This window comes from Scophthalmus maximus, chromosome 8 (assembly GCF_022379125.1).
Source record: "Scophthalmus maximus strain ysfricsl-2021 chromosome 8, ASM2237912v1, whole genome shotgun sequence".
Lineage (NCBI taxonomy): Eukaryota > Metazoa > Chordata > Actinopteri > Pleuronectiformes > Scophthalmidae > Scophthalmus > Scophthalmus maximus.
The window spans coordinates 25,389,421-25,406,256 of record NC_061522.1 but is presented as its reverse complement, the minus strand read 5'-3'; the positions used below and the strand labels follow the sequence as shown (position 1 = coordinate 25,406,256).

Genomic DNA, 16,836 nt, shown 5'->3' with positions numbered 1-16,836 from the left:
GCATATGCACTGAAACCATGGCCTCTAGGCCACTAGCTAATCAGGAAAAGGGCCATTTTGGCCTTCACATTACTCTCACACCCTTCAGTCCTCATCTCATAAAAGAATGGACAAAACGTTTACAGACAATGACAAACAGATGACAACTCACAGTAAGGGCCAACATGATCTCTCTGAAGTTCTTGTTTCCTATGATCCTCTTCTTAATAGCTTTGACTGCATCTCTGGGACTGGCAGGAGAACAAGCAGCTTTGCATCAAATAATCAGTAAGCTTGTTTGACCGTCTTGACATTTAAAAAAAGCAATAGTCATAAACAAAAAGGAGAAAAATAGGTTTACTATTGCAGAGCACTAATGAAAGTAGTGTGTTCATGCCTAAAGTGTTGAATTTTAAATAGACTAAGGAGTCACTCGTGGCAAAATAAATGTATCTGTATATATCTAACTACAACAACACATTACAACTCAGGCTTAAAGCAAAACTATAAAATAGATCTAAAACATTATCAAAACCAGTGCAATGCAATAAGAAACCATAACAATAAAGGCAGTGACTGAAGGTATTAGTCAGAAAGGATAGGCAGTATGCACCAGATGCCAGACACATGATGAAATATGCTGTGTGCCTTGGATTTCCCTCTTTCTCCAGTTATCATTATACTAACTTGTATTGCAAGGTTAACAAAAAAAAGAACAGGACATTCTCAGTCTCCACTGGCTCCTCTGCTCCACTCTAAAGACCAAAAATAACTGTGCAAAAGAAAAGACATCATTCCTACCCCTCATCAGTCTCATTGATGATGTCACATATCTCTATGTTGAGACCCCAGTCCTCTGACTGCAGAGAGCCGATGGTTGCTCGCTCTGTCAATAGAAGGAGATTCAAGTGAGGATACAATATACTGATATAGGGAAAGGCAGTGCATTTTCTTTCTAGACTTTCTCCCAATATCAAGATATCGCCTTGTCATTTTAGCTGGTCGTGTGAGGTCTATTTTAGAAATCAAGCTCGGAGAAATGTGCCAATTTAGACAGAAATATGTGTCATGATCACACTGTATACAAAGATACAATGACAGCACCTAAAAGTGATGCGAAATCATCATTATCACCCCCTGGTGGCCAGCTGCAATGCAGGTCATAACCTGTAAGTAAGTACACGTAAAATATATTTTTCTTACAGATTTTGGAGTTGTTCTTATCACACTTATTTTTTTTACAGTAGGTTTAGTTATTTGATGCTGCAAAAACAGGGTGCAGCATCATGATTGACAGTTGAGACTGACTGATCAATACTGCGCAGACTCGGGCTCCAAATTATGACAAGAGTGCAATGGCGGCACACGCGCCCAGGATATTTTAGCTTAAATTTTGTATAATATGAGAATGTGGAGATGCATCGTCCATCTTTAAATACAGTCTATGATCATGATCAAATGATAAATAAGACACAGTGTGAACACTGATATACATAGGAAAGAAGTTGAACACATGATCATTCAGGGTCTGTCTTTATGTTGTATTTTTTAAAGTTCAAGATCCAAATTTAGCTTTCAGTTTCAAATATTTTTCTTCGAAAATAAGAAAAAATAATTGACCCTGATTTGGCTTCATATGTCTTCATAGGAGTTGCTGCTTTTGCTATTTTCCTGGATGTGAGGAAAAAAAATTCAAATTTAAAGTATACATAACTTGAGGTCACATTCAAAAACCTGAGAACTTGGTTTCATATCTTATAGGTGACATATTCAGTGAGTATTCAGTGAGACATATTCAAGTCACTTTTACAGTGTTTGTGCACATAAATGTGGGTATCTGGGGTGCCTGCCAGCCCACAAACTGTGTAAAGAGACCTCTTCTTAGCTTTTAAGCAGATGAGTTGAACTAGTTAGCAAACAGTTGCTTACATGCACTTTATACAGTATTCGTTTCTGATAGTCACTCTCCTTTCACCTCCATTTTTGGCCTCCACCAACTCCTGATAGCAGCGCCCTTTTCAAACAAAAATGCTAACCAACATATCTTAAAGGGCTAATAACCCTTGTCAAAGTAGTGCTGATCTTGATAAGTCAAGCTCTGAAAATGCTGAATCCTATATTTCCCACAATGCAACACATAAGCATTTTTTGGCCGCCTTGTAAACGGCGACACAGGCAGCAGTTTTTGATAAGATAAAAAAATTAAAGTCTCTAAGCCCAAGCCGAGATAACCTCAATGAGCAGGATAATTTTCTCCAAACTGAAAAATCTCCTTTTAAAGCCACGGAAAATATTGTAAAGCTCTGTTTGCAGGGTGATAGTCCCAGCTCATCAACCATCAATAAAATTAAGACAAAGAATCTAACACTGAAGTCTCTCTGTGAAGTGAATGGTCTCCTTCAGATAACAGTGTTTTTATAGGAACTCTGCTGGTTGAGAGAATGGGTTTTCACTGTGTAGCAATCAAAGTCAGCTTTCTTTGCACTCCACTCCTCACAGGCTCTACTAAATCTCCTTCATTCCTTTCCACTAACAATCCCCCAACCTTTACTATTGCTTTTCTCAATCCTATTCACCCCCCACACCCCCTCCCTCCAGTTCATGTGACTGTCAGCTGCTTCTGTTCTCTTTCGCCTCAGAAGTAGCTGGAGCCACTCCTGACATTTCTGCGTGAGAAAGTGAGAGGTTGAGATAGGCGGAAGGGAGGCAGTCTTGAGACGGATGTGTAACACCCTGTCACTACTCATCACTGTCCCGATTACACATCTTTTCCTGGCATCAGGTAACTGACCTCCAGCCTTTCGTGGATGCTTGTTTTACCCAGAGGTCTCACTAAAATAAGCATCCTACGAGGAACTCCATATGCTCCAAAAACTTGTGTGACCCTTTATTGACTCGCTGAAGAGGACCAGCGACACTTGAGTTATCACTTTACCCAGAGCGACCAATCACATGAAATACTGGGGGTAACTAGGTCCCGCCTCTTCTGCGTCATTGGCTCCGAGGACTTCTTTTTGTGTTTCTGTCAATATTAAACGTTTTACAATACGAGACAAAAATAAAAGTGCAATTTAGTGTATTTGTGCCCCTACCTGTCTGGTAACAACATCCTATAACGTCTTATTGATCATGTACATTTAAGTAATGATGTCAAATTAATCCAACGGAACACAAATCCCAAAATATACATCAAAGTTTCAAAAGCAACTCACCGACTCTTTGACCGACGGGCGTTGAAAATGGGTTTCCTATCAGAAACTCCATCTTCTCCCCGATTGAAAACATTGCTCGGATGATTGTCAGGCGTCCAGTCCAGTGTGTATGAGAGTAATTTGGCAGACGTTGAGCTCCAGACTGGTGTTTCCTTGTTGCCTTGTTCGGTACCGCAGCCTCTGAGCGGTCACGTGAAAACACAGAGCCAGGAAACAGCAGACACATCCACACTGCAGCTCTAATCACATGAAAACAACTTACTTTTGATTTCCAGTCGCCGCCCCCTTGTCCAGTTAAGTCCTCCGAAATAAAAGAAAATAGATAAAATAAAAGTTTAATTGAACTATAGCAATCACATGGCTACAAATCTACTTATGATATATAACTAATATTGACAGACCTTTTTTTGTCTACTATAAGCCTACACCTTTTTCTCTGATGTTTTCAGAGAGAGATGGGGAACAACATTCAACAGTGAAATTATTATTTGCCTTGTTTCGTATTTCTGCACACTGTCTATTTTAGTATTTAATCAATTAATATATTTATAAAACCTTGTAATATAGCATATTTATTTATATGCACACACACACCGCACACACACATATATATATATATATATATATGGATATACATATAAGGGTGTGTGTATATCATAGTGTATATACATTAACAAACATTCATATGTTAAATGTTTATTCACACATGAATAAATAACACGACTTAAAAAGTTGACTTAAAAAAAATTAAATACTCTGTTACGTGAAAGTCCTGCATTCAAACTAAAAGTAAAAATAAGATATTATCATCTATTTCTGGCAATGGAGGGAGAAGACATCTTCCAATACTACAATAAAAAATATATATATTTAAAAGGTAAAGATCTCTCATTCAAATCTTAACTGTAAGCCAAATTTAGGCCTATAAGTATCAAAGTCAAAGTAAGTCTTTATGCAAAATGGTCCAATTATATATTCAGAATATTGTTTATGTGTAAGCCATGGGGTCCTAGAGACCTATATTAATCTGTATGCAGGATTTGAATGTTGTAGAGGTAAAGCAATTTTGACATTATATTAGGGCGTTAAATCTACACTGTAAATTATTTTTGTTCACAAATTTACGGCAAGATTTCAACAGTATTAACTAGTTATTTGTCAAAACAGCACTTTACTGTTAATAAAAATGACAACCTGTAAAATTACACTATATGTGTTTTTTTACAGCACAATGCTGTATTGCTAAAATACAGTACTTTACTGCAGAGTAACTTAAATAACAGTGTCATACAGTATTTATTGCATTCTGGGAAGAGAAAATTCACTTGTCTTGTTTCTCTAATTCTTTGAACTCATTTCTTTTTTTTCTTTCTCTCTCTTAAACAGAGTCAGCGGGCAACAAGGTTGGGTTGTCTGGTTTCAGAGGACCAGAAGTCAATCATTCCTCTACCATCATTCAACTCTTGGAATTCTGCACATACACTTAAGTGTACTTGTGAGAACCGGAATGTTTTTTACAGGGAAAACATACGAATATCGTACACATTTAACAGTGTAAAACAAACCATTATTTATAAACGGAACAATTTTACATATTAACACTTCAGATCTAACATCACAATAACTAAGACTGCAGGATAAATGTAAAAGGACAATATTCTCCTCTTAAACTAAAAGTGTACCATAAACATTCAAAATATTGACTTAAAATTTCCCGTCCGAACCAGCTACCATCCTTTTTTTTTTTCTTTCATCCCCATCTAATATTGTATTGGGTTTAGAGGAACAGATTTTGCAGAAATTTTAGGTGTATGATATGCTGTCTCCTCTCTGAGCACGTCTAACAAAGAGACCAATTCTACAGAATGAGAAATGAGAAAGAATCATCTCATGACCTGCTCTTTCAACTTGAAACATTTATATTTCAAAGAAAACTTAAACATAACTCCCTGGGGGACCCTTGTATATTATATTTGTTTGAACAATGTGAAACCTAATACCTTGGCGCAGATAATATGTGCACGTATTTGGCATTTTGTACAAATACAGCATAGCTAGATTTGATTGCAGCACCAATTTCTTTGCAAAAACCTAAGACAGTGTTTAAAAATGATTTTTATTACTTTCTTTCTCATTGTTTTCACTGGCAGAAAGAGAGACATTTTCTTCAAGAAATGTTAAGTCTGACCTGATTCTTGTACACAGGACTACCATAGTCTGCTGAGCTGTTCGAAAAAACCCATAAAAAAGTTTGCCCAAGCAGATTTTCATTCTGCTCTTTCACAAGCTTATCCTGTCATCTACAGTGTGTACACATTTGTAAGTCCACTGTCTTGCCTAACAACAAAATTCTTCTACAAATATGCTTCATTCCAACAAAAATCTTATGACATTGATTGTAAAGTGGTGTGTCAGGGCTCCCCCTCCACCCCTTATTTGGGAAAGATCATGAAAAATATTAAAAGGTGAATTCTTACTCTGACATACATGTTCTCCTTTCACAAACATTCATTTTCATTTTCACATACTGTACTAATATTGACAGAGCACTTCTTGTTTATATCCTATATCCATTTCTCTGATGTTTTTAGAGAGAGATGGAGAACAAAATGAAACAATGTACAGGAAAATATTTTGTACTTGTTCATGTATGTAAGGATGTTACATTTGAATTAATATATTAATAAAACCTTGTAATATAGCATATTAACATATTTTAAAACAAAGACACTACGTGTGTATACATACACTCACACCTGTGGCTCATAGGATGAAGCTGCTCATCCACTAAATAGAAGTAGAAATAGTGGTATCGTCCCATCTCTACCAAGGATACTTGGTAGAGATGGGACGATACCACTATTTCGTGTCCGATCCGATACCGATCCTGCGACCTTGAGTATCTGATACTAATCTGATACAATCTTTTCCCCACTTGTAAAATAAAATATTAATAATGCATTGCTCAGGATGCACTTTGATTAACCGAGCCATCTAAATCCTCATACTCAACTGTAAGACAAATATTAAACTCCCCTAAAGGAATACATACGTAGCGGGCAACATGACTGGGTTATGGAATACTGCTGTTTTATTTCCCCCAGAACTTTTGGCAGAATGTTTTATGGTCAGCACCGTTCAAACAAGCAAAAAATAAATTGAACTGTAAACTTTTAATTAAATAATAAAAAAATTAACAAAAATATGACGCCGAACTGCGTTCAAAGCTTAGTAGATATGTAAATAGGCATTTATTTGGTATGCTTAATGTATCGGATCAGATTTTACCTCTTATTTATTCCAATATCTGATCCAGTCATTTTGGCCAATATTGCCCCGGTAGCGGTATGGAATATCGGATCGTGACATCCCTAGTCATTGGGTAAGACACTTAACTCTAAATTGCCCATGACGGCTGCACTGGCAGTGCATGAATGATGTGCGATAGAAAATGCACTGTATATAACTTAACAGTTAATTTTACGCATGAACACACACACACACACGCACGTCTTACAGTATAGTATATTACCTTTAATATTCTTATGTGTATTTATACATTATCACCACTAGAAGGCAGTATTGAGTCTATATGGGATAGATTGTGATCGATCTGAGATTTGTCTAGCAGTATTTTAATTTACTCCAGATATGCAACCCCACTTTGACAACAACAACAACCAAAACACCATGTTCTTAGTAGTGGGCTACTGTAGTGGTTAAATACAGTAACTATAGTTGATGGCCAATTCCCCCTGATGTGATCTTGGTCGAGGAGTTATACTGTAGAAAGAGTCTAAGATGTATCCATTACTTATGTCTCTGAGAGGAAAATATACCACAGTAAAGAAAAATGGGGAAATAAACTGAGGTGTTTTAGTACAACATAATACTTCCTCAGATTTAAAACAGTGATTTTATAGTTATTGCTAAGGAAAAGATTAATGGCTCTCACTTGTGTTGCTGGCATCATTTCATGTGATGAACACTAATATGTTTGTGATTGCACACAGATGCAACACGTTGGCTGCATCTGTTCCCTAACCAGTATCCTGTTTCTCAGGTAATATTGTCTAAAGAAGGGTGTGAGAAAAGGAAAACCACCAATTACTGATCTCATGTTTGAACATGCTCACCTGTTGACAAAAAAAAATGTCTTTTTTTAAAATTCCATGTCCTCCTGCTGTTTAAATGAAACAGTCAAACAGCAAAACATGTAGGGAATGATGGCACGTTTTGGTTGATCCAGTAACTTGAGACATTCTGTAAATGACGATATGAAGATGCAAGTTAGCGACTGTTTAAGTTCCATAGTTTTCTGGTCCACAGACTCCCTCAGGCCTTTTAGTTTTACTTGTGATTCTAGGAGGAAAATATATCACCCTTCTTCAAGACCATGAGCAATATATTGGTTGGCTGATAAAATTGGCCAATATGAGCCTTTCACATACTTATTGTATCGGCGTTTATGTTTGCCAATATGAAGATTTTTATTTGACAGAATAAACAATGCAGGTTTTGGAATTCTGCATTATGTCATTATGCAGTTCATCCACAAAATATTGTAGTTTGTTATTCTTACTCTTGTTGTTAATAATTATTCAATGATCAACAATGTTTACAAAGGCGTTTACAATGCAGAAAAGATTTGCATTTATGTTTGCATTTCACGTTAACAATTTTTTATTTATTTTCTTAATTCAAGCTCTATGTACAGTATTTGCTTGTATTTGTGTTATCTTTTTATTTAGTTATTTATAATAAAGTTGATGGTTAAACTGAAATATATGTATATGCATATAATATATTTTTAAAAATTGTCAAAGGTCTTAGAAATAATTGACTATATGGTTATATATATATATATGAAATCTTCCCAACTCCCCAAAATCGGTATCGGCACCTGCCCCAAAAAATCTATATCAGTCGGTCTATACTTATCATTTTACTTTTACTATACTTTTCCACAAAACGGCTTTTATAGATAAAGTTACGACTTACAGCATCTCGGTAAGTGCACTGCTTCTCTTTTTGCAGACACATGGCCCTACTCAAAGCATTGTGGGTTCAGAAGATCAAAGAGTCTGATTAGAAAGCCCAAGAGGATGCTGGGTCACAGTATGGCAACGAGGACAAGAAACAAAAACAGTGACTTATCACTTTTCTCCAGTCTGTACGGCCAACCATAATGCAGCAACTTAAAAACCTTTGCGCCATTGTACACAGTAAAATGTTTGTAAAGGCCTCTGGGGCCAGTGGCATACATGTTTCCTGACAATACGTCAGCCAGCAGCACATGCAACAGCTGTGCAGCTGAAAATCGTGGAAAGGAAACGTCATTTATGTTGGATTAAAATGCTATTTATGGTCGTGTACATGAGGGGAAATATAGCATTTCTCTTTTCTAGATGATTCCAGAAAACCCTGGTGGGGGGAAACTTGTAGAAAACGACCCATACGCACGTTTTCTTCCAGAACTGCCACACAGTCAATGGCATAACCAAGGAAATTGCATGCACGTATGAATAAAATTCACTTTGCATGAGAATACATGTATGTGAAGTGTGTTTGGTTGCACAGGTTGTAAAGTGATCCCTCCTACTCCAGCTGGTTCGTTGTGCAGAGGAGGGGCGAGGGAGAGGAGGAGGAGGAGGGGGAGGGGGGAGCCGAAGCAGGAAGGAAGGAAGGCAGGCAGAATGGGTAGGGAGGCAGGCTGTGAATGCTAACGAGCCCCGCCGGAATCACACTGCTTCGTAGGGTTTGATTAAAACAAATTGCAATGGAGAGGAACGACGACCACTATTAAAAACCTACTATGCGCCAGTGTCGCGTTCGCCCTGTGCGAGTGCAGCAGCCTCACCGTCGTAGGCACGTTTGATCAGAAAAAAAACCCCGTCTTTTTCCTCCGAGTGAAATGTATCGCGACTGCTCGGGATTCACATTCTGACAATGGAGATTGAAAATATCGTGGCCAACACGGTTCTCCTGAAGGCAAGGGAAGGTAAGCGGTGCGCTCTGCGGCTACATGAGCTGATTCAATGTCTTTTGCTCTTGTTGTTGTTGTTTTTCAACCCAGCTCAAAGACTTGGTCACGGACGAGCCTGATCTTTTGGCAGTCCTTTCTGTGATATATGATCCCCCCCCCCCATCCCTGCGCAGCGCTTTGTCTCCGGGCAAACACTGAACGTATTCCGATGAAATCGTCAGTTTGTTCGCCGACAGCTCCCCCACTCGCCGGGCAGGTTGACCGGGGCCCAGCAGGCGGGGGGGCCGCGAACAACGCAGGGAGTGTTTGCAGCATCGCGCGTACATGGCAGCGTTGCGTTAGAGGCTGTCGACCTTTCCCCCACACAAGCACGTTATACGACGATATAAAACCTATGTTTCATGGGATCCTCGTTACTAAGCGTTGGGAGTAGTGCGGATTCGATCTGCGCAGTGAGGTTCTGTGCCTCAGTACAGCTTTACCTGTCATTGGCGGTTTTGGTGTGTTGACAGCCGAATTGGGGAGGGAAGGTGAACGTATATCGTATATATAAGTGCATATATGTCACTGCATTTCTGTTGGGGGGGGGGGGGGTAGCCCGCCGTCTACCCAGGCGCTACAGCCACGAGTGTGCACGCAGCCCAATGGGCCGGTGATGCCGCAGCAGCTCACCTGGAGGTGGTACTGTCAAAGAGGCGAGCATCCATCTGTTTTCCAAGAGGTTGCAGAACAGAGAGGCTATTTGGTAGCTTGTGAGTGTGCGCAAGGTGTGCACCGTACCAGCAGCGAGAGAACAGAGAGAGAGAGAGAGGGGCAAAGATGGGGGGTTGTTATTACTTCTCAATGATTTCCACTGTTTTATTCCTCCTCCAGCAGCAGTGTAGTGGTCTCAGCCTGTGGTCCCAGAGTATATTGTGCAAGTTGATCAATTTTATTCGACACGGTTCATTGTGCGCACACAGAGGCCTTCCCCCGCTTGAGGTTTGCATTATATTCGGTCAGCGTCCTCAGTTCAAGACTACACGCCACGCAATGCTGTGAAGTAGATTGTTCACGGCAGCAGTGAATCCATTTCATACAAGCAGCGGCTGCGCCTCCTTACGAGGCACCACACATTTCCTCTACCTGCCATCAAATGGTGCCAGGCATGGTCAGGGTTGTTGTACACTGATGCGACCTACAGGCGCAATACATGTATGTGGCCGGGGTCTTCCCTCATCAAAGGCCCCAAAAGGCCCTCAGTGATGGATTTAAATGTTTGAGGCATGCATGGAGAGGAAGGAGCCTTGTATCCCTCAATATAAGTAATATCTGTTGATACGTCCATTGCTCTTTAAAAGCAAAGTTGTTGTTTTATTTTTTTGCTTCTTTAAAGTGAGTGAAGGAATTAGTATCAAACTAGATGAATAAATAATAAAGAAAGAAAAGTGAGCAGCTGTTGTCTTACCAATATTTAATTTAGTTGGTATAACACGGAGGATAATGCGCAACATCAAAAGACAGTTTTTATATACTTCTCCCAGCCATATACTTCATAGTGTTAATAATCACAGATTAAAACAGCTAATAGCTCCCAAAGTATCCCTTTAAGGTGCACAGGTGACTGATTTGATTTTAATTCACATTTCTAGTCAAAGGTGTTTGTAGCTGTCAGAGGGTTTAAGTAGTATATCACAGAGACCCGAGATAAATTGTATCCTGTGCATCAGAGGTCAGTGGGCTTTTTCCCTGAGAGTTTTGTGTTCAGCCTTCTTCATGCATGTGGGTGGCATCAGAGCCTCTGCATGCAGCAGAACGGTTCACGGAGGCGGCTTTTCATGCGCAGGAGCTGGATTCAAGCCACCAAGTCAGCAAGAGTTAGCCCTGCTGATGTGTCATTGAGCAAGATATTAAATCATTTGTTCGGTGATGTCTGACTTATCTGCAGAGAGGGGAGATGACTTCCCAGTTTAGTGCTGACTTAGAATGCATTGTGCACACAGAATCATAGATGTTCATGCTGGCTTTTCTGGTCTGTCCATCTGAGAAACAACACTCTACTTATCACAGCATCCTGCACATCCGTTGCTGCCCAGAAAACTTTTGTGTCATCTCACAAGATGATGAAAGCGGTGACTTGTTATTAACTTTTGCATACCTGTCGATGTGAAATTGGTTGGCCAGAGTAAGAAGGGCTATGACAGGGTGTGCCACAGTTGAAGTGACACATCAAGGGAAGTGGTTACAGAGATGACATTGTTCCCAGTACTCTCTATACCCGCCTCTGTGAATTTCACACTTACGCTTGGTACAAAATGTAGAAAGGAAAACCACCACATATATAGCAGTTAGATTTTATCTTTGCTGTGGAACTGCTCAGACTTCATAAAGAGAAAGTTGCATGAGGTGAGTCTCCTACAGTTGAAGGAAGTTTTCCCAATGCTCCCCTGAGAATGTTAGATTTTATTTCAAATGGTGACTGAGAATCCCACGAGGTTATCGTTTGACACAACCCCAGTGTATGTGGATGTAAAAGCTTAGCCAAGGCAGAGTTGTTTTCAACATAGCAGTACGCTTCGGCATCGTCTCATTCAGTATAACATCAGGACAATGTCATTAGTAATTGTATTGAAAGCCTAAACCCTTTTGACTCTGTTAAATTACCCATATTCTATACTTGCCTGTAAATGATAGAAAGTGATCAATATATTTTAGACAGGTATTGGTGTATATAGTTGGCTGCAGTGCATAATGCAGGTAAAAGCCCTTGAGCTTATAAAAAAAAGTGTTTTCATAGTTTGTCCCACAGACTCCGCTGTTTACAATACTTTGCAGTACCTGAGTTGGCAGCACACCCTATCATGGCAGAGCAGATGGTGGTGGGAAGTCTGTTAAATAGAAAAAAATATGTTTACTCCTTGGCTGTAAAATATCCTGCCACATTCTATTTATTTGTTAGAGCTTTTTTTTGTTAGAGCTAAATGCTAAGGAAAGGTGCTCCAGTGCTTCCTTTCCTACTCCTTTAGCATAGGGTACACTGGACCTTCCTATGCGAAAGGAAAGGAGAAATAGACGCCCCACAATTCATTGCGGCAGCGACATTTAACGTGACATGACATGCACGGATGTAAACAATTAAATCTGAAGTAGAAGAGTATGAATATGACCCAGAAGTGACGCACATCATCATGTATGTTACTGTTACATATGAATCATTTACATCTGATGTCACAGATGTGGTAATACACACTGAAAATTTTTGGATGGAGCCGCTGCTTTTTTTTTGTCCATATTCGGAAATTTGTACTTTCAACACAGCAGACACATGTCAATAACATCCGCCGTCGCATAATGACGTAGTATAGAGAAAGTCGAGTCGGATTCTCTGAGCACCACTGTCGGCTTTTCCTAAGTCTTATGAATCCTCCTTCCCACCTTTCCTTGACCTCATGACATTTTCCACTTGGGTCAAGGAATAGTAGTTAGGAATAGTAGATAGTAAGGACAATCCGACCCCACCCTAGGAATCAACTGTAGATACAAGCCCATATGTCACTTGTAGCTTAACGCACAGCTGTATCTCAGCAAGAGGCAAGCTGTGCTGGAGACATATTTTCCCCTTGCAGACATCAAAAAGTCAGCGGATACTAATCCTAATCTCCCTGCTGATGCTGTAAACAATTAAAATCTTGCTGAGGTTTTAAATTTCTCATAGAAGAATTCAACCCGTGTGTGCCCTGACATCATTAGTTATCACCAGTCTCTACTTCACAGGAATTATTTTGTGACACTGTAAAAGTGCCGTAAAAACCACCAATGCCTGCAATTAATCTTTCTAATTGGGTTTGACGGATGAGATGACATCCATTTTAATATATGTATCAAAGAGTTAAAAACACAAAGTTTAACTGTATTTTTTAAACTTTATATTGTAAACTTCTTTATTGTATGGCCTTCTGGAAGGTGTTTCTTTAAGACATTAAAGCATTAGCGTTAACTGTGTTGTACACACAGCTTTGTATTGAGTGTTGGACTGCACCACAAAGACGAGAGGAGGATCTTGGTGTTGTAGTTTTTAGCTGACAGCTCTCTGGCATCTAAGGAACTGGAACAAATGGAATACACTGACATAATAAGGTCAGTTGGTGTCAGTAAATGTGCAGTTTTTTTTGCGTCTGCCCTTTGGCAGCCACTGTTTACTTGTTGCATTCAGTTGTTGATACCAACAACTGAATGCAACAAGTAAACAGTGAGATTACCCCACAAATTTAGTTAAATTTAGTTTTTTTGTTTTAATCGTTTAATTTTTTATGTAATAATTTTCCAAACAGTCACTGATTTTGGTCACCAGTTCTATACCAGTATTGAAAATGCCGGATCAGGCATCCGCGAATGCTCAAATCAATGTAGCGATCCGATACCATGTCATTAAACGGCACAAGAAATATTGCAAAATTGCTGACATTTTTGCTATCTTTTGCTAACGCTACAAAACCTACTCTTCTGGCAGTGTATGAATGTGAAAAGAAGCACGGTAAATTGCAGCGCTGTTTTAGAGCCCGGCCGATGTTGATCTTCGGTGGCAGATGGCGATGACGATTTTACCCCACACATAACACACATTAAAAAAAAAAATCTGTCAATGATTCCTAAGATGTCAAACTGTAATTGAGGCCTGATATTTTAGATTTACCATAAACTTTATCATAAATAACTATAAATGAAAAGAAAAACCCAAATTCAACCAAATAAAGAGAGCGTGAATGAAGACAATTTTAACTTAAATGCATATTTTTATGCATTGTTAACTCTGCACAATAAGATTTCATAACAGTAAACATAAGCACTGATACGTATATGTCTGTGAAATGCTCATATTTGCACTTTGAGTGGTCAATAAGACTAGAAAAGTGCTATATAAATACAGTCCACTTACCATTACTTTCCAGCGTGACATTTTGCTGACACTTTTTGCTAGCTCTGGCTACACTACAGGAAATCACTTCTTCCTTGCTCCAAAATAGCAGTTACACTGTGCTGCCACTGGCAAGTACTTTTCATAGAGAAGCGAATAAGTGATTTCAGGTAGTGTAGTGTAGCGTGAGCCAGAGCTAGCAAAAATGTCTGCATTTTGGCAATATTTCAAGTCCCACAATTAAAACAGCAATGTGTACCATATTTATACTGTTACTGTGAAACATACAGACAAAAGGTATTTTATTTTTCTAAACCGAGGCAGCACGTAATTTTTTTTTTTAAGGAATTGTTCTCTATCCCTTTATTTATTTTGTTTTGAAGTTGCTGTTGCTCTGTTCTATACTGTAGCTGTGCTGTTTTAAACTTTAAAGGTCTTTTATTTTCATAAGATGTGGCTGCACTTTAACAGCTATTTAATGGAATAATTGTTGTTTATTAGATTGGATCAGATTACTAGATTTATCAATTTGTGTTCTTTTTCAGTTATGACTGTCAAACTAGATAATAAAAAGTTCTATGACATTCATTCTCTGTCTGTTTTTCAAAGGGGTTTAACACGAGCAAGGCCATACAGCAATGATACGAATCATCACTTCCATACAGGGTTAGTAGCAAACAGCTGTTAAAATACCTTACATGAGCAAAGTTCAGGTATCAGAATCTGTATCGGGAAGGGAAAAATGGTATTGGAACATCTCAAGATTATACTTCTTTCTCCTCATGCTGTTTCTTTTTGTTCCGACGGTCTACATTAAAAAAGGAAGGAATGCTGGCAGTCCAGTTCAAATTCCTTCGACAAACACAGGAACTTTATTTCTCCTCACATATTTTTTTACATTACATTAGAAATGTGTGATGTTGGTGTTGCTAACCTCTCTGTGCTGCCTGCCCCCACCTTGCTTCAAATTGTATGCCAGCAGGTCCTCCCAGACGTCTTGTGAGGGTTTTCTTGTGACGTCAGCCAGCGTAGCTGTGTTAGTCTTGTCGCTATAGCTAGGCTAACACTTGTTGCCACCACTCTGGGGTGTTTCCTCCAGCTGAGGCTAATAAAACTCATTGCTTTGTGACTGTCCTTTGATGTGGGACTCATTTTTACAGTTATGACACCCACAAACGGGCTGAGTGAGACTCTGTGTGTTATGTAAGCAGCACTGCTGCACTTTGCTGGGTGGCTACTGGGATGTTCATTAGCACAATTTCTTGGCAAGCTGACGAACCACAACGAGGCACTTTTGGAGGCACTTGTGAACACCGTAGGGACGTTGTTCCAGCTGCCCTATGAAATCTTAAATGGACGTTCTTCCTATGAGAAGAACGCTGTCAGCTTGATGTCATTCGTGTATTTACAAGTTTTTAAAGTTCAAATACAGATAAAGTTTCTCATAAAAGAGATTCTGGAGTTCAGTATGATGCATATCAAATAACAGAGGTTCCTCATGTTTCATTACTGTAGTTTACCCTTTAAACACATTCGTTGAGTTGCAATTTTGTAGCGTGTCCTTGGTCAAATTTTCTGTCAGTCCTGGCTTCTAATGTAGCTTGAAGGTGTTTTTTGTATTAAAAGATTATATTCAAGGTGTAATATGTGTTATGTGTTCCACACTCAAGAGTTCAGTGCAAGAGGGGCTGCTTCTTCGTGTTCCTGTTCTCTCAGCGTTGCTGTGAAATAAACCGATGGGCCCTTCATCTGCGAGACAGCTGTCTATAGAATATAGATGATTAACCAAACAGTTTGTGCTCTAAAACTCTGCGAGTCTTGCTCAAGTTTAGTCTTGGCATGTTCCCTTGCCACCCCACCCCCCTTTTCCCTCAAGACGCTTTGAAAACAAGGGGCATTAGTGGAACATATCGAACACAGAGATATGGGCCAGAGGAAGGAAAGGTCAGCTACCACAGCATGCTGCTGGACCAAGCAAGCAAGCGTGTGTGAGTGCGTGTGTGCGTGTGTGCGTGTGCCTGTGCCTGTGTGTGCGCGCGCGCGCCGGCAGTTAATTAGGGACAAAAGCTGTGTCCCCAGTTGGGAATTTTTTGGGGGGGTCAGTGGTTAATATTAGGGTTCGGTAAGTGGTTTGGGTAAATCTCAAAGAACTGAATGAAAGCATACAGCAACATCCACATTACTATGTGTTCCTTTCACTAGGCATCACTGCTGCTACATTTACGCTTCCCATCCACTACGCCAGAGTTTGAGAGGCCCTAAAACGGAGAAGTTGGGAAGCAATGCTGACAACAGCCCACCCCCCTTGCTCGATTGTTGTAGTGTACCAGAAATTTATAAAGAATTAAAGAAGGCAGAGAAGAAAACTGTTTATATCGGGGAGGGGAACAAGAAGCAGAAGTTTGAGAGAGGATGAAAGTGTGGGCGTGTGAGGGAGGTGAGGATTAGAAGAGAGCATTGCTGCATGATATTCACATGTTTATCTTTTCCTCTCTCTCAGCTGATGTGCAAGTGTATGGATTACCTTATGTAAACACTTGGCCTTTGCTTTGAATAGGCAACAGAGATACTCACAGCTAATGTTTTCCTTATCAGGGGCTACTCCGGCCTGTCACACACTGTATCGGAGAGTGACTGGGAAAGCAATAGGCCATTCATTTATCACGGCAAGGCCCCATTGTGCCAATGTGTGTGTACATGCTCATATTACAATGGGCCTAAACTATGTGTGACCCTCTCTCATTTCCTACTATTTAAGCAATGTC

General features: G+C 39.6%; 2 protein-coding genes across 11 annotated transcripts in view; one reads left to right on the top strand and one right to left on the bottom strand.

Annotated features, from left to right (window-relative positions):
• LOC118311888 (target of Myb protein 1-like) overlaps positions 1-15,126 on the bottom strand; it is a 29,080-nt gene extending 13,954 nt beyond the window's left edge. For 2 of the 8 annotated variants that reach the window (XM_047334111.1, XM_047334112.1), the window contains exons 1-6: positions 15,006-15,126; positions 11,995-12,044; positions 3,454-3,492; positions 3,192-3,371; positions 781-865; positions 152-230 (exon numbers count right to left, since the gene is read on the bottom strand). In XM_047334111.1, the coding sequence (XP_047190067.1) occupies positions 152-230; positions 781-865; positions 3,192-3,371; positions 3,454-3,492; positions 11,995-12,019 (408 nt within the window). In that variant the 5' untranslated portion in view covers positions 12,020-12,044; positions 15,006-15,126. Of the gene's footprint in view, positions 1-151; positions 231-780; positions 866-1,599; positions 1,651-3,191; positions 3,493-7,327; positions 7,455-11,994; positions 12,045-15,005 lie in introns of all 8 variants that reach the window. The other 6 variants (XM_035636002.2, XM_047334113.1, XM_047334108.1 and 3 more) reach the window with 6 other exon arrangements.
• The window catches only part of grk4 (G protein-coupled receptor kinase 4), a 55,543-nt gene continuing 47,557 nt past the window's right edge, over positions 8,851-16,836 (top strand). The window contains exon 1 of one of the 3 annotated variants that reach the window (XM_047334107.1): positions 8,851-9,192. Coding sequence is in view for 2 of the 3 variants with exons in the window: in XM_035636001.2 (XP_035491894.1) it covers positions 9,141-9,192 (52 nt within the window). In the remaining variant the exon portion in view is untranslated. The remainder of the gene's footprint in view (positions 9,193-16,836) is intronic. The other 2 variants (XM_035636001.2, XM_035636000.2) reach the window with 2 other exon arrangements.